Here is an 18,006-nt window from a genome sequence, read left to right as displayed (position 1 = left end):
AGTGTGAGCCAAGGTTGTTTCGGTTTAATACAAAATGGTCTGTCCCATCATAGAGCAAGTAAATGTCATTATAGCCACAGAAATAGCTTATTCCTGTGACATTGTGTCTGTCTAATCAGAGTTGCTTACCAGCGGTTCTTCATTCGTTAGCAACCCCCATGCAACAATTTCAAACGAGTGTTTAGTTTGTAGTCCAAATCATGGGTAATATAGCTAACACAAGGCAGTGTGTGGTGCGGCCAGTGCACACTGACAGTGTGCCTGTGAATGTGTGCCTACAAAAACCTACCATGCATACCTTGCTCAAGTGTCATTCGATTGCAGCATGTGTGGAAAAGTTATTTAACTTTTCGTGGGCCAAAAACTGCCCATCTCGGAAAGGGCAGTCATTTTGCTATCGTTGGCATTGCAAGATATTCTCTTATATTCTCTGTGTTCTTCACAAAGAGACCTACCATAAAACAGCAGTTTCTGCAGCAGGAGGCAGGCAGTAGCAATGGTGTTCTCAAAAGGGGCTTACATTAGGGCCTCTACAGGTGGTGCATGGTGCATGTAGTCGGGTACAAGTCAAGGTACATGCAGAAGGAGTTTCTCCCCCAGTAGCCTGCTGCTTATTCTTCCTCACCATTGGCGCTGCCACAAGTTTAGTTCCCTCAAGCACTGCACAGCAATGCAGAGGTTGCACCCTAGAGATTTAGCAACTGCAAACATGCCGTGGTCATGTGTTAAACACTCAAAGTGGCCAAAATAAGCTGGTGTAGTAAAGAATAAAGCTCACAGCATGAATACTGAAGCAGTAACACAGAGACATTGAAAAAAGTCGCAGTTTCGCCCGAAAGGTCAAGCATCGATTGCGCTAGAAAATAGACAGCTATACAAAGTAACGATAGTAGTTTATCGGCTGTGTAAACTTGTAAACATTTGCTTACTAACTGAATTGACAAGCATGGTGTCAGCGCGCGCAAGCAAACATTAGGGATGGGCGAGTATTCGGTATTGTTGAATATTCGACCGAATAATTCTATATTCGTTATTCGCTTCGATTCGAATTCAGGTATTTGATATTTTCGAATTATTCGGTGCTCTCGAATAGGCAGCCAGAAGCCACGGTCGGCCAGTACACATCTCGGAGGCTATGCTTCACATCATGGCTGCCATACGTCAACCATAAATCTCAAATGCTATACGTTCTTGCATTAAAGAGCTGCAAATGTGTAACGCAAAAGAGCAGCAACGGCGCTAGTGTACAACCGAAACGAAGTGGCGGAGTCTGCATCGCCATAGTCATCAGCAGAAATCGTACGTGAATGACAGCAACGATGGAATGCTTCGTGCCTATTTGTGCCTTTATTGCATTTACCGCCGCGCACAACAACGCGTTGGCTGCAGGATTTCATGGTCGCCATCCATGATCGCGTCGATAGCTGCCGCGGTTTCTTCCGCAATGGTAGCAGCAAAAAGTAGTTTCGTTTTGACTCAGTATGCACGTCGGCCGCATGCCTAAAAAGCTGCTTAGTGGCCATGCATGATCGCATAGATAGCGACTGCAATTTCGTCTGCAGTTGTTACAGCGAACGGTAGTTTCATTCTGACTTGGTGCGTGTGTCGGCCGCGTGCCTTAAGCACTGCAAAGTCGCCGTTCATTATCATGTCGATAGCGGCCACGGTTGTGACAAACAGTTGTTTCGGTTTGACTCGGTGCAAAGCTGTTGAGGTTGAAGAGCACCGGCTACATCGCGATTGACGTGCAGTCTGTTGGTGGCCAGCTTACTGGCGAAAAAATTCTGTCTACTGAATTCAGTCTACTAGCACATGTGCGCATGGTTTTTTTGAGACATATATCCCGACTGCATTACCGATCATTTACTGACGGTTGTAGAAACATTATCCCAGAGTGCTCAGAAATAGCAAGTGATCTTATATCCAGATAGTATTAAAGTGGCTGTGCATGTTTTTCACTTTCAGTGCTCTCCGTTCTTCACTGGATGGTCGGTTTATCAGAGATTAAAAAGAGCTCGACGTACGGGATCACGAACCGTGCTGCTTCAGGGGCGGACGGTGAGAAGCCACTTGCGAATGGTGACTTCAGCAGAAAGGATCCAGTCATCCGAAGTTCATCGTAAGGTGTGACATGAAAAGACTTAAAAAACATGCTTCACCTCTGTCATGTGAACACATGCATCATAGAGATTTGTGGTGCGAAAAACCTTCCTTTGTGATGTCCTTCCGTCTTTGTTATTCCTTCTTGTGTGTCAAGTACATCTCTTGCTGATTTGAGTCATTATGTCCAACTCAGGTAGTACACTGCTTGTTTTAGCAACCTGTAGGTTTTTTTCCTTGAGGCATAGTAAGTGAGTACTGTGTCACATTCAGGCAAATTTGAGAGGAATGGTGTGATTAGGTTGTTTTTTTCCTAGCACTAAACTAGCCTAGCTACTGTTAGTACTCAGTCAGATGCACATGGTGCTTGATGATTGCTTGTAAGGAGCTGTTATGCCTCTGTCGAATGCTCCAATTGATCCTTCTGCTGTTAGACTTGTGAGTGTTTACAGAAATTAGTGAACTAACCTGCCTTCATTATTAGTTGTATAGACGGGACATGTGATTGTGAATCTTGATCCAGCGGCTCCTTTGGGAATCACAGGTTAGGCAGTGAGCTGCCTTTTGCCAGCTAAAAAAAAAAAAAGTACTAGGCTTTCCTTGCACCTAAACTTTGTGTTCGTCATGTTTCTTCGAACCTGTTTCTCACCTTTTTCTGACGAAACAAAACATACTATATACTATTACTGTTCCTTATAATTATTGCTTTTTCCATGTTATGTGAAATGTTTGTTGTGAGCCTGTTCTTTATCACTTGTAAAGAGATTTTCAGTGACCCTTCCTGGATTGCCTGTTAGCTGTGATACACTGTTTGTCCATTGAAAGAAATTCACCCTTAAAGCAATTTATTCAATCGCATTGAACTACTATAATGGCTCGTAATGTATTCCACTTCTTTATATGGTGTTAGGGGAAAGGTAGCTGCCAGCTTATGGTTAACTAAACATTTGGTTCTGGCGCATTGGGCAGTGCCGTTTAGTGGTGTTAAAGTTAAGGGAAAATGAAGAACAGGAAAAATGAAAACTAGGCTCTCCAGTTGAAGGCTTGCATTTCGCTACTAGATGCTCATGTGTGTCAATATCTAACTTAAGTTTTAACTTGAGTGTACCTGTGCATTGAACATTCTGTACTCTTGTTTCGGTAGCCTAGCTAAGTGTGCATTTACCTTCACTTTGCGGTGTGTTTTTGGCTCTTTTGTGTTGAGATGTGCAGTGTGTTTGATGCACACCTGAGTATGGAGGGGTTGGCACATTTTGCTGAAGTACAGAATTTAGTCGCATGTAGCCTACACGGGCATGGACCATGAATTGTGGGCAAGCCTACTCATCAGTCATAGTGCGAGTACAAAGTGGGACTGTATTTCTATTTTTACACTGGAGCAATAATGTGGAAATATAAATTTTTTAACAGTTCAATATCTCTTGCAAAAGTGTAGAACAGTGGCTTGCGGGCAAATATTATTCTGAAGTTTTAAAGCATTATTAGGCTATATATGTGTTGACACGACGTAGTCTTATGAAAACAAGTACGATAATGTAGTGGACACTTGTAAAGCCTCCCAATTAAGCATATGAATTTTTTTTTTTTGAGTTACACTCAAACTTTTTACAAACGTGTTTAGTTTTTTGGACACTCTCGTCCTTAGGCATATATTTCAATTTGGATTAAGATCTAGCGATCTTAACATGCAAGCATGAGTCATAGCAGTAGTGCATACTGCTTGTTACGTTTCAATTGTAAATCTCTCCCTGTAGCCTTTTATTTAAGTGCAAGATCTGTCTGCAATCTATGTGGCTTATTCAGTTTGTATCTCGTAGTATTAAGCGGCAGCCACTTGCGACAACCACATGGAATGCATTTCTAGTGTGTCCTTGGTGCTGCGTCATCGCCATAGAGGGTGCCCACTTCCTGTGGCATGATAATTACATTATTTATCAAAGCCAAAGTATCTAGAAAGGCATATTCGCTTTGACTGGTAATTGCACGGGAATACATTTTAGCTAGTATTATGACACGCTGTGAAGTGGACGCACCTCGACGCTGGACAATGTCACGCCTAAAATGCATCAGAATTACATTCCTTGTGTTTGCCACTGTATCCTTTAAGAGATAAGACACATCATAGAATGTCGTGTGTTATGAGAAATTTCACTGTATTTGGCCAGTCTGTATATAATGCTGGGCGTGCGTGCTTTTTTTTTTTTTTTTCAAGCAAACAGTGCTGAAAGTATTGAAAGATAACCACCGGTAATGGCTTCTGAGCATGCTTTTGTTCTTATTCCATGTTGAGATGGAGTGCTGTTTAGATTGTGTTGTGTATCACTTCATTTATACTAAGTGCAATATTATTTGACTGTACAGTCTTCTTTTATGTAATTAGAGTATTGCCTAAAGAAAACTTGGTGTGTGCAAGACTGCTTTGCTCTTGGAATGTCAAGTGGTTGACAGGAGGTATGAGAACTGAGGTGTTATGGTTCATAGCGTGCATTCGTACGCATAATCTGCCCCTACATGTCACCCAAACACATGAGCTATAATTCTGTTAGTGTACCGGGTGTTTCAGCGAACACTTTCAAAATTTTTTAAAGGTTGCCTGTGGCAGATAGCACAATTATAGTTCATGAGCTGGTCTTCTCGAAGAGGTGGACGTTACTTGCACAAAAAATTGAAATGCAACTCGACTAATTAACAAAAAATCTCTAATTAAGTTATAACTAATTGGCTTATAGCCCACATTGCAGTTTACAAATTCTAGCCGTGAAGTTCGCAAGGTGGATCCACTTGGAAAGAATTCTCAGGTTGACACCAGTTTCGAGATATTAATTCCTAAACTTTGTGGAGAAATGCATTGGCGTTCCAGTTACTTCTGTGCTTCAATGCATAAAACCATGTTTTGTTAAAAAAGTAACTGGAATGCCAATGCATTTCACCGCAAAGTTCGGGAATTAATATCTTGAAACTGGTGCCATCCTGAGAATTCATTCGAAGTGGATCTGCCTTTTAAACTCTGCGGCTAAAGTTTGTAAATTGCAGTATTGGCCATAAGGTAATTAGTTGAAAACTTCATTAGAGAATATATGTTAATTAGTCGATTATGCATTTTAATTTTTTGTGCAAGTAATGTCCGCCTCTTTGAGTAGACCAGCTCGTGAACTAGAATTGTGCTATCTGCCATAGGCAACCTTAAAAAAATTTTGAAAGTTCGCTGAAACACCCTGTAAACCCACATGAAAAACCATGTAAGACAATATTACAAACAGACACGTACCCAAACCCGCTAAACTCCACGTTCTCTATCCTGACGTGAACCCCAGCGACACGTGCCCCTCGTGCGGATACACGGCGACACTCGCACACATGCTCTGGGAGTGCTGAAACGCTCATCCCGACTCTACCTTGGACAACTGGGAGAAGTCTCTCAGAAGCTCGCTACTCGCCGACCAGCAATGGGCCGTCAAGCAGGCCCACGAAGCGGCCGCCAGGTATTCCCTGTCGGCCCCTACGTGGGAGACGCCCGCTAAGCGCGTCCTGCAGGACCTAAATAAAAGTTTCCAGTCCAATCCAATACTCAAATATTTTATGTAAGTAACCCCGCAGAATTATCGGCTCAAAGCAAAGTAGCGGAAACAACATTTCTAACGTCTCGTAGGTATCCTGTCGACTTCACTGCAAGGTGCTCTGTGCTGCCGTGAAGCCGCATTGCCAGGTAGATTTCTTGCTTTATTATCGTCACCATTTGGTACATAAAGCTTTATTGAATTCCTGATGTGGTAATACGCACTAAATGTGTTGTGTGCCATTCTCTACAAACTTGCCCAATGGATGCATTGCTGTAACATCCCGAGAGGTAACCCAGGCAGAGGGATAAGGTGTGGGCTATCTTTTGATTTGTCAAAATTGAGAGAAAGAGGGAAAGTATGGATAGGCAGTGTGATTGACCAAATAAAAGTGTATTGGCAAAATGTGACGGGAAAAGGTCCCAGCCAGCATAGAATAGCATAGAAATATAGTCACAGGACTGCGACGTATTCTTTATTTATTGCAATTCACGGTTCCACTTTGTGTGTTCGGTACTGATAGATGAAAATGTTTACATAACTTTTTTCTGCTAGTTTTACTAGTGGCATTTAAGGGGTGCATTGCTAGGTAACATTGGGGATGGAATTAAAAATATATCCAGCAAATGCATACAGCTCCGTTTAAGCCAACCTTTTGTAAGATTCATGGTGTTACCTTCATATTCTGTGTGCCTTCAAAAGATTATCCATGTCTAAGGAGTCATTGGAACCAGCCTTCCAAACAATGTTGCCCATGTGTTCCTTATCTCTACTGTCTTGGGTTGAGGTAGTTTGTGTTTCAGCTGATATAGAAAATCTTGCGACAAACAAGAAGGTAGGTTGCCTTTTGAAGTGTGGGTCACCTCATGGGATTTTTGTTACTTTTTTTGTTTAATGAAGGGAATTGCACCTTCCTGTGCAGTAAATTTTTGCATTGTTTGGATTTAAAATGGTGTTCATGTTAACAAATATGTGCTGTATAGCCTCCCTTTTTTTTTTTTGTATCATTTGAAGGCTTCTGACACTCGCACGGTGGAGCACTGGGCATGCAGTTTGTCGTTTACATAAAAATGGTTGCACAGCCAGTGAAGCATGTGGCTTTTAACTTGCACTCAGCTAGCGCAAGCACACTGGTGTACTTTTTCTTGTGAAGTGTAATGGAGTTATCGTACTGATATTCTGGGAGCATGCAGTTACAATAATAATAATTATATATGGCTAAGTTATCGCACACATTTATGGCCCACACTGCTTTTAGTGCATCGCTATTGATAAGTAAATGTGACATTATCTACAAGGAGATGTGGCAAATTTGACTTTCTTAGATTCTTTCTTTCTTCCCCAGGATTCGCATGACTGCGGTATTTACTGGTGTTTAAAGGAGTACTAATGCATATTTTTGAAGTTCTTGGAACTCTACACACACTTCTCACACCTTTAAGGATGGACATTTGGCATGTAGAAGTTGAGAAAAGTATTGTAATTCGATACTACAGTTGGTCTCGATATGCTGGACCTGGCGCCATTGACATCACGTCATGTCACAAAGCAGAATTTCCCGACGCCATGTAGCAACAAGGCTAGGTGTGATCATGTGCGTTTCTTGTGGCTGCACATGTGTGCGGCAGCATCAGCGATCGTAAGAACGGAGCCGGTCATTGTATCATGACATCATGGAGTACCCACCTCTTGGGTACCAAATCCAAAATTGTTTCGTAGAAACATGTATTTTAGTAAATATTTTAGGGCGCTCGGCACTTAACAGGGGGCAAAGAGGGCACTTTCCCCTCCACTTTTCAACATGGGCACGGTCGCCTACACACTGTCAAATAGAACAAGATAGCCGAGGCCAGTAATGTTTTGTTTTTTTATTGCGTGGCCTCTGCATCTGCAGCAAGGATTGTCTTCTATGCTTTGTGGCGAATTTACTTGTGCTTTATATAAAAAAATATGTGGTTACTTTGTCAGTTTGTAAAAGTCGAAATTGAGAGTTTGTTGTGCTCGGGTTTCGGGCCATCTAGCCATTTTTTGAAAACACAAGAACAGCATTGTTGTTTATGCCTTACGGGTGGTGGGACAGGTTTGAAAGAAGCGTACCTTACCAGTCCCTAATGGTTCACCATGTATGATTGATAATCATATATGGTAATCATAGAAATAGCTGCCACTAACACATTTTCAGCCCCTTTGTTTCACTTCAATGATAATTTGCAATGCTCCAAGATATAGTTAAACCTCAATAGTATAACAAAGTTGGTAAAATTGTGACTTTACTTCGTTATAACAAAATTTTTTTATATGGAAATTCAAGCTTTTATGCAAATAAGTACAGTTGCCGACGGATTTTAAACCTCAATAGTATAACAAAGTTGGTAAAATTGTGACTTTACTTCGTTATAACAAAATTTTTTTATATGGAAATTCAAGCTTTTATGCAAATAAGTACAGTTGCCGACGGATTTTTCTTAGACTGAAGGGGCCGTAATATTATCGGGCAATCGGAAACAATTAATTTCAATAGGACAAAAAAAAATCACGACTGCACAGCACATGCAGCACAGTCACAGCGTAAGCTGGTTGAGTGGCGCAAGAGTAGCTCCAATATCGGCACCACGCACAACAGGGTCTCCGTGGCAAAGTGTCTTCGCCTCAATTTTCACGAGAACGATCTGAACTGTCCGCCTGGTGTCGACGGCAAGCTGTGGCTTGTAATGCTTACTGCACAGCAGTCTGCTGAGCCCGATGATGCCTGGTTGTAGCCGCACATGTTGCTCAACGAGTCGCTTCTTCAGCAGCGGGTCGTACCTTGCGAGGAGACATAACGTGTACCGAAGAGGTACCCAGAATATGTGGCGCACATCTAACATCAGGATAGTGTTGATTGCGCGCCTCGTTTGAGCCGCATCTTGTCGTCTGCGCTTGCGCGCGCGGCGGTTGCAGGCACATTAACTAGATGGCGTCACCATACTGGCGGAGGCTCGGGTCGTCTGCGCCTGCACGCCGCGCGTTTAAAGGGAATATTACTGCTACGTAATAGCAAGCGCTTGCGTGGCTCAGTGAAAGTATCCGACTCCCACGCAGCGTGCCTGGGTTCGATCCCGGCGGAGAGCGGGTACTTTTTTTCGCATTTCCGGCGATAGCGGTTACGGCCAAACGCCAGCGGTGGCATGATCGCGAACCGAAACGGCTATTGGAATGAGCCCATAACAGCTTACGCTGTAAAAAGCATTTTGTTGTGTTTGAGAGTCTGTGGCCAAAGATATGGTTTCATGCTGTGTCAGCGATTCTTCAAATCAGCAGTATGAAACAAAACTTTCCCATCCACTCCATTATCGCTGATAGTGTCGCCCACAGTGGGACAAAGCTAGTATGAAGACCGCAGGCAGAGGGGAACCAACACTTCATCTGCCTCTCACTTCAACGAGTCTCCGAAACGCGAGACTTCGTGACCTCCCACACTAAGTGCGCGGGAAGACAGAGCACACAATGCCATGCTCATCTTGGCTCGCTAAGGCTTTGCGCTTGGTCACGTTACCACATGCTATCAGTGGTCCCTGCACACCACATGGAAAGTGTTGGGTCCATTGGGGAGGCATTCTTCCAGAGGACGTCAGAAGAATATCCTTTTTACCTTGTAGACTGTGCTACATTTTAACGTATAGATGTATCATATGTTTGCCCATATCGAATGACAGTAATTTACTAATACACTTGGACTGCAATTTATTATGATACAGTTGATGATGATTATGATGATGGTAATGGCATGGAGCTCTTTACTGTTTACTGGACGGACGTAAAGGTAGCTTATATCCTAGCAATGATAAAAGAGATCAAGGAAGAGAAACATGGAAAAAAAAAGCATGTGGACATGACGGCATAGAAATATAGTGCATTATGTTGAATGAATCGTACACCAACACTTGTGAAAAACAGCGTCTCTCCACATCTTTACAGCGTCTTTATATTCGATATCCATTACGTTCCCTTCACTACTTGTATCATTATCATGCAGCATGGTCTTCAGGATCACGCCATTGAGAGAAAGTAGGTTATCTTCCCCATGCAATAGAAGTGAACAATACCATAGCAATCTGGTGGTGTAGTCACTGACGCCAGTAAAAAATGCACAGCTGAGGTGGGTGGTCTTATTCAAATGCATTCACTGTACATATTTACACACAGTCCACATGTTGCTGCACAAGCACAGTTTGCTGCATGAGAGCTGCACAGGCACGGTGCTGCAATAGCACAGTTCATGTGAAAGGAAGCTTGTAATGTCCAACATGCTTGTCGTACGAGGTAGTAAGCGCATATGGGATGATGACGAGATAATGCGTGACAACGCGTTGAAGTGCACAAGACAGCACAGCACATGCAGCCAGTGCACTGAGAGGGATACAAGGCCTACGACTTCGACTTTGTCTGAGAGGGATACAAGGCAGGATACGTCACATGTTTGGCACTTGCTAACTTCATGTTATCAAAGGATGTACCTTAGCAATGGCAACAGCTTCGACTAATCGTTGCTGTTGTCTTTGAAGTATAGCTGCTTCATGCATTTAAATCGGCCTTCACCACGCTTTCGACTTTTGCATCATTTTCTGCAAAGCATCCATTCTCAAAGTGAATAAGTTCTCGAAAAAGTGTCTTATAATCCTAGCTTAACTCAAGATTTTGTTTCTTTGGTGTCTGCTTATATAATCCCAGCTTGACCTAAGGGTACTTTTTCTTTGGCGTCTGCTTGCACAAACCTAGAGTTTACCTTCTATCTAGTGTCTGGTATCACAATGCAGTTCAGCAGATGCGAGACAAACGGCAATACCTGCGATCAGTCCACTATCTGCTTCATGATCCCCTCGTGTAGGCACCTGGCCTGCAATGACCGCTCTGTCAAAGCGATGTCACGCAACACTCGTCCTAGCTAACGCTGTCCTGCGATCGCGGCACGTCGGCGCCACCGTTCTCGTGAGCCACGGTGCCGGAGACCGTGCTCACTTTGGCCTCCATCGTGTCCTGCCTGAAAGTGAGAAACGAACTGCGCCTGTTCTTCTCCGGGCGAAAGAGCACGATGTAGACGCGCGGCAAGAACAGTAGCACGAGCACGATGAGGGACGAGATGCTGATGGCGAGGCAGAGCGCCAGCTCGCGGTTGTCCTCGTTGCCGATGTAGACGGCGATGTAGGCGACCCAGATGACGACCGTCGAGTACATCGCGAACCCGATCATCTTGGCCTCGTTGAAGTTCTCGGGCACGTTCCTCGTCTTGACCGCGTACAGCGTGCACATAGCGATGAGGACGAAGTCGTAGGCCAACGGCAGGAAGCTGGCCAGCTCGGTCGTGTTGCACAGCAGGACTGCCCTGTTGCTTGCCGGGTAGAACAGGACCGTGTCGGGCTTCTGGATGACCAGCATGGTACCCGTGATGACGACCTGTCCCATGATGAGGACGCCGGTCGTGGTCAGCTGGGCCGTGGTGCTCATGAATCGAAGCCTGCGCTGAAAGATTCGCCTCTCGCTGACGGCCAGGATCCGTGCGATGCGGTTCGTCTTGGTGAAGATGGCGGCGTGAACGGCCGCGACGCTGAGCACGGGGAACAGGCGCTCCATGAGACACGACGTGGGCGATGGCTTAGAAAGGATGGCGAACGTGCTTGCCTGGCTCACGATGATGCCGACCAGGATGACGAAGCTGAGCTCGCACGACGAGGCCTTGATGAGGGGTGTGTTGATGTAGCGGATGTAGACGGCACTGACGCAGGCCGCAGTCGCCAGGGCCAGAGCCGAGACGACCATGACCACGATGACGGCCGACTCGGTCCACTGCAGGTACTTTTGCGGTATGGGATCGCATCCTGCAGCAAACGACAAAGTCATGGTCTCCTTTTTTATCCGGACAGGTAGCTTCCGACAACTAAGTATATCTCGTTGCGAATGCACTCGTATGACACTCGAGTACTACAACCATAAAGAAGGGCAAGCTGTGTCGCGTACGCGTCAATATTCTGTTAATACATGTCAAGTTCTGATCAACTCATATCGGTGCTGCTCGACTCGCGTGAAGATATACGATGTTCTTCGAATACAGAAAAAGATATACTTGAAGGGCAATGGATATAATAATGTCTTCTCTTTTTGTAAAGCATTACTAGCGGGGGTGGACGTAAGTAAATCTGCAATAACTGATTACTGAGCAAATATTTGCTGATCAGCTTCTGCATCAATTGCGCCAGGGTGCATGTTGTGATTTAGGGGTTGAAGTGCTCGAGGCACGTCCGCTTGGTAGGGGTCCCAAGACTGGCGCCAATCTGGCGATTTTAGTCCTCAAATTCTCGAAAAATTCATCGATGTTTCAACCTGCTTTGTCCCACATTGTACGAAGAAGACTTTCGGTAAAACAATAATTGAATTACCAATGTGTTTTGCAGCAAGCTTGGAAAGGGATCTCCTGAAACTGGTGCCAGTTTCCGAAATCCGCGTGCCTTGAGCACTGTTCTACTTTAATAGCGCAATGCAAAGTTCCGCAAGCAGTCTTTCTCGCGCAAAAGAAATTGCTGTAATCAAGATTGCCGATTTTCCCGCTATGGACTTTATGAACCATTCACTTCAGTGAACAGCATAACAGCTGAAACGTTTAGCTGTCGTATTATAGCAGCGAACGCACGTTAGTAGCACATGTTATAGCGAACACGTGGACAGCTTAGGATAGCTTGAGTCAAGGAAATATTTTGTAACACTGCGCACGCTGTAACACTGAAACTGGTTTCTGATTGATTACCCTAACAGTCCACTCCCGTAGTTCCGCTTAGGACGCCAAGCTAGAGGCAAACGTGTATATGCAACCAGCTATCGCCCGTAACTAAACTTTCGAAACGTCGTATGGACACGTGCACTGACCGTTGAGAGTAGCGTTGGGCCAAGTGCCTTCTTCGCAGCTCCCGCATCGGTACTCGCCTTGTACGTATTGGTTGCTGCCGCATTGCACGCATTTCCAGCAGCAGAGGTTGGTGTTGCTCTCCGGCACCTGGAAATTAAATGATGGGTTCTATAACGTCACCAAGCTGCACAGTGCGCAATGAGGGGCGCCGTAGTGGAGGGCCCTGGCTTAGTTTCGACCACCGGCTCATATGGCGGCATAGGTGTGTCTGTGTGTGTGCCTGCGTATATATATAGTATGCACGAGAAGAAGGGAAAGCGAGGGGCTCGAATCTTGTTAACCACGACCATAAAAAGCCAACAGACAATAAATAAGCCAAGGAAAGCATAGATGAAATGAGGTGCTGTGGTTGAATTTGAAATCTAGAAAGGAACGAAGAAAGGGAAATAAATGTGGACGAGAACATGACGCCGGTGGCATCCGAACCTACAACCTCCGTATTAGGCGAGCGTTGTGATGCATGCAGCAGTACGACAACGCCTGCTTTCCTGTTGTTGCTCATGCCACATCAAACGGTTAATTGTGATTAAAATCATTAATCGAAAAATTTGCGAATGAGCAATGCCCGCACAAGGCACTACTGGTAATAAAAGCACCTCCAGCGCTTGTCGAATGGGTGCCGCCATGCTACAGTTGACCTGCTGAGGGGGGCGTCACCCCCCCCCCCCCCCCTTGCCTTTAAGCACTGTATGTGAGTACTATCCTAATTGCGTGCTATTTGGCAAACAGCAGCAGCCGCCACGGTCAGCGAAGTTCGTGAGCGCTCGGAATGAACGCTTCGCTTTTAAAAGAAATATTTCGAACTCGCTAAGCCAATGAATAAACGTCTTTTTTTTTTCGCTCTCTCTCTCATGTTCTCCCTTCCCTATCTGTCCACCTCGTACCTTGATGTACCCTCGTGGACACGGCTTTCCGCACTGCGAGACCGGCACCTCGTCGTCGTGCTCATCGTCGTCGCTCCACTTCGGCTCTCCGTGCATGAAGATCCGTTCCTCGTCCGACCATATGGCCACGTCGACGAACTCGTACTGCCCGTCTTCCAGCACCTGGAAGTTGACGATGTCGTAGCTGCGGGGAAAAGGAAAGAAAGTAAAGAGAAAAAGGAGGATGAAATGGAAGGAAGGAAGGAAGGAAAGAAGGAAGGACTTATACTTATTCTACGTATGTGACGCGGGGAGCGTGAGCAGCACAATTTTGGTGCGGAGACACAGAAAAAGAAGTACAGCTAGGTATCGTGTTCAGAAACTTCTCTGTGGCACAGCGCTGAAACTCGCACTAGGGTGCATATATACACCGTCACGCTCTGGAAACAGCCCACGACGTCACAGGGTTTTTGGCTCATCGCTCATCGTGCCTTTGTCGGCAACGACTTTGCTGACAAGGCCGCCTGGTCTGCCCACCGAAGACACCCAGGCGCTTTCAGTTCCTTTCGCGAGGACCGACGCTGCAAGAAAACTTCGCCCGATTGTCCGCAAAAAGACTGTTTTCAGGAGTTCTCCGAGTGTCTCCAGCTGTCAGCTGAGTAACGCGAAGGAATGAGTAGTCAACTATATTTGTCAGAATTAAAACCCTACAGGATCTGCGGGGGTGGGAGTTGTGGGAGTTGACATGCAGAGACGTCTACTCGAACTCCTTGCTATTGCTAAAAGTGCCATCTGGCTGCTGCGACGCAACATTTCTGCACCGCTCATGACTGGCAGTGACATTTACGAACGCCTACCCCTACCGTATTGAAATGACCGATAGCCGGCCATGCGACAACTGTAGGTGTGACGCAACCATTGAAGATATGTATCAGTCCTCGGAAAAGAGGGGGGGGGGGGGGGAGGGACGGCCAACGTACCTCTCCGGACATCTTAAAACCGGCCGGACTCGAGACAATTTTTGGCATCAAAGATGCTCGCACTGTGGCCATACTCCTCGCTGGCGCAATACAACAAAAAAAAAAAAAAAAAAAAAAGAAAGAAAATCTATCCACGCACTAGCCAGTACAATTCTGGAAGTGTACCGGCATGAGTGACCGTTTAGAGTCCTGTGCATCCTCCCGCGTGCATGTTGTGTTGACGCTTTCCCTAAAATTAAAATTAACTTTGGGTTTCGCGTGTCACAACCGCGATACGATCATGAGACACGCCATAGTAGGGGAAGGAGTAATTTTCACCATCTGGAGTTCTTTACCGCGCACTTAAACAACTGTACACGAGCGTTGTTGCATTTCGCCTCCAACGCAATGCGGCCGCCGCGGCCAGAATCGCAACCGAGACTTCTAGCTGAGCAGCGCAACGTACTTTTTCTATATCTTTTCCACTTTCTATTCCCCTTATTCCTTACCCCCCCCCTCCCCCAGTGTAGGGGAGCAAACCGGACAATCGTCTTGCTTTCCTATCTATCTATCTATCTATCTATCTATCTATCTATCTATCTATCTATCTATCTATCTATCTATCTATCTATCTATCTATCTATCTATCTATCTATCTATCTATCTATCTATCTATCTATCTATCTAATCTTCGTCCCTCTGCGCCCTCTTACAGTTCAGGGTGCTAACATGTGGGGCAGAAGCTGAGGTTAACAAAGAATCTCGAGAACAAGTTAAGGACCTCACAAAGCGATGGAATGAAAAATGTTAGGCCTAACGTTAAGAGACGGGAAGAAAGCGGTGTGGATCAGAGAGCAAACGGGGATAGCCGATATTCTAGCTGACATTAGGAGGAAAAATTAGAGCTGGGCAGGTCATGTTATGCGTAGGATGGATAACCGGTGGACCGTTAGAGTTACAGAATGGATACCAAGGGAAGGGAAGCGCAGTCGAGGACGGCAGAAAACTAGGTGGGGTGATGAAGTTAGGAAATTTGCAGGCGCAAGTTGGAATACGCTAGCGCAAGACAGGGGTAATTGGAGATCGCAGGGAGAGGCCTTCGTCCTGCAGTGGACATAAATATAGGCTGATGATGATGATGACAGTTCAGGGTATACTCAACCGAGCTCAGTTCTGATTAACCCGCCCTCTCTTTCATTTATTATTTTCCCTCTCCTCTCTCTTTCTGTCTTTCGTAATTGGCCATCGCCTTAGCAATAGCTATTCATCACTATCACGCCGACTGATATGAACCACTATAACGGGCGGCCGCTATAGTTGTTGGCTTATTATAACGCGCAATAAGGAAGCAAGGAAGGAAATTTATGCTGGTCGCACTGTAACTGTCTAGCTTTACCTGCTGACACCTTGAATGGCTGCCAGCAGAGATGAGTTGGGTTACGAGAGTACGGGACACAGGGAGCTGGATAGCATATAGCATAGCGTGGAATGAGAAAAAATATAAACTCACAAACAGCTACTATGTCAACATTTCTCTAGTTTGCTTAAGCGGCCTCTGTTAAGTGTTTGCTTAGCAGAGGTGCTTTTTCTTTTTCTTTTTTTTTTGTAAGTCAGTTTAGGCTTACGAATCATTGCTTGAAATTGCCATTTTCGTTGATTTCGCGATAACAAGTTGATTACTTGAATAGAAAATTAAGGTTAAAGTTAAGCATTTTTGAATTTCATGCCGAAACCCTAGCGGCGATACGTCAGTGTGACGTCACTGATTTTAATGCATTTTTTTCGTACTTGTGTCGGCCGCGTTGGCTCAGTAAATGTTCCCGAAAATTGCCATGTTCAATCTTTCGCTCGTCTAGAACACAATGTAGTCCATTTGTACCGATAAACAAATAACTATATGCACGAGCAAACGCCTAAAAAAATCCATGACGTCACAGCAAGCTCGAGCGGGAACTTAGGAGCGATGTATCTTTGAATCTTTTGTATCTTTTGCGAGTTACCAAACGCCGGCCCTCTCTTGGTTAGAGTGGATTTTATTTGGTATCGTAAAATGGTAATTTACTCATACTGGTGCATTTTTTCTCTGTTTAGTGTCTGTTTAAAGCGACATCAAAGAGAGAGTAAAGTTCAGCCGTGTTAGTAAATGACCTTTCAAAAAAAAAAAAAAAAGACCCTTTTATTGTCAGAGGAGGCTTGGTAAGCTATAAAATATTCAAATACGAAATACTGATGGCGAAGCCGCCTTGAAGTTCCCGTACCAGCTAGCCGTGACGTCATGAATTTTGATTGCGTCTGCTGAGGCGTGGTTCGGTAGGATTGGTAAAGTTTGGCTTATATTGTATTTTAAATGAACTTAGTGACTGGAACCAGCAAGTTTCCGAGAAATTTTACTGCACCGCCACCACGGTCCATACTAGAAAATCCTTTGAAATCTGTGACGTCACACCTTCGCATCGTGCTTGCGTGAAATTAAAAAAAAAAGGGGGTGAAAGTTCTGCCTTCATTCTCACTTCTAGTAATCAACCTCTCACAGCGAAATTAACGAAACTAGAGCCTCGAAAAAAAAAATGCTAGTTCTCCCGTAATCGAGATTGGATGCAAGCATGAAATGGCTACCAAATGGGGTCTTTTGCTGCCTCCGCCTTCAACCGCTTGTCTTCTTCCAACAGTGCAGCGCGCTCAGCCTCTGTCGATACTTTTTGTTCCTGTCGCGGACCGCTCAGAAAGGCACGGGAAAGCGTATACTAGAAGCTACAGGTTGAGTGATATTGGGAACAAACGTTAGAGAGAAATCGGAAGGAAAATTTTCTTGTAACATGTTTGGGAAGTAACTAGCTGTGGGCCCGTACAAAGGGTTGGGGGCCAGAGACCGCATTTTCTCAAATTTTGACTGGTCGCCCGAATGATCTCGTTTTGTTCTCGCAACGACGCCCGGATGCTCTCGTTTGAGTGCCCGGATAACGGCTCTGGCTTTTGGCTCAAGGCCACTTGAAGGTCGGCGACAGCGGAAGCTAAGAGCATTCCATGCTTAAAATGCTTTATCAGTACAAAACTTTAATGGTATTTTACTTTATTGTCCATATAAATGCGACGGTGAACGCAAGTTCCACGTGAGCGCTGGCTTTGCACATGCGTATAGGGTATATGGTAAAGCTTTATTTAGAGAGGGATGGCTCAACGTGGCGTACATAAAACGCCACGTTTCGCTTCTGACATTGTCGGTTGCGAATGTGAGCGCTTCGTCTTGTTTCTTTCTTAGTATTCGTCTTTCGCGCTCACTTTTTTATCGCTTAAAGTAATCGCAAACGCACAGAAAGGCACGGGAAAGCGGTGCTATTCCCAACTTTCACAGACCGCGGCGCCGGCGGTCGCCGGAAGATTATCGAACTGTCCGAAGTGCTTGGCAGAGCAGGCGTTATCGCTTGTTAGGTCTCGTTCGCGGTCGTTTCACCAACGTTGTACGCTGTTTTGATATTTCCGTCGAGTTGTTGAAAATTAACGAAAAGTATAGAAGCAACCAAATTTGCCGCGTGCCTCAATGTACATACACTTCATGCAGTGAGAGGCGAAGTAAACCTACATTCGTTCCC

General features: G+C 45.1%; 2 protein-coding genes across 2 annotated transcripts in view; one reads left to right on the top strand and one right to left on the bottom strand.

Annotated features, from left to right (window-relative positions):
- The window catches only part of LOC119461422 (1-acyl-sn-glycerol-3-phosphate acyltransferase delta), a 34,880-nt gene extending 29,248 nt beyond the window's left edge, over window positions 1-5,632 (top strand). Inside the window, exon 8 of the mRNA XM_037722719.2 lies at window positions 1,966-5,632. Coding sequence (XP_037578647.1) covers window positions 1,966-2,123 — 158 coding nt within the window. The 3' untranslated portion in view covers window positions 2,124-5,632. The remainder of the gene's footprint in view (window positions 1-1,965) is intronic.
- A 3,083-nt stretch (window positions 5,633-8,715) lies between these two features.
- The window catches only part of LOC119461421 (metabotropic glutamate receptor 1), a 37,767-nt gene continuing 28,476 nt past the window's right edge, over window positions 8,716-18,006 (bottom strand). The window contains exons 5-7 of the mRNA XM_037722718.2: window positions 13,479-13,662; window positions 12,555-12,681; window positions 8,716-11,512 (exon numbers count right to left, since the gene is read on the bottom strand). Of these exons, the coding sequence (XP_037578646.1) occupies window positions 10,578-11,512; window positions 12,555-12,681; window positions 13,479-13,662 (1,246 nt within the window). The 3' untranslated portion in view covers window positions 8,716-10,577. The remainder of the gene's footprint in view (window positions 11,513-12,554; window positions 12,682-13,478; window positions 13,663-18,006) is intronic.

The sequence above is a fragment of the Dermacentor silvarum genome, chromosome 8 (genome assembly GCF_013339745.2).
Source record: "Dermacentor silvarum isolate Dsil-2018 chromosome 8, BIME_Dsil_1.4, whole genome shotgun sequence".
In the NCBI taxonomy this organism is placed as follows: domain Eukaryota; kingdom Metazoa; phylum Arthropoda; class Arachnida; order Ixodida; family Ixodidae; genus Dermacentor; species Dermacentor silvarum.
This window is presented reverse-complemented; position numbering and strand designations above follow the sequence as displayed.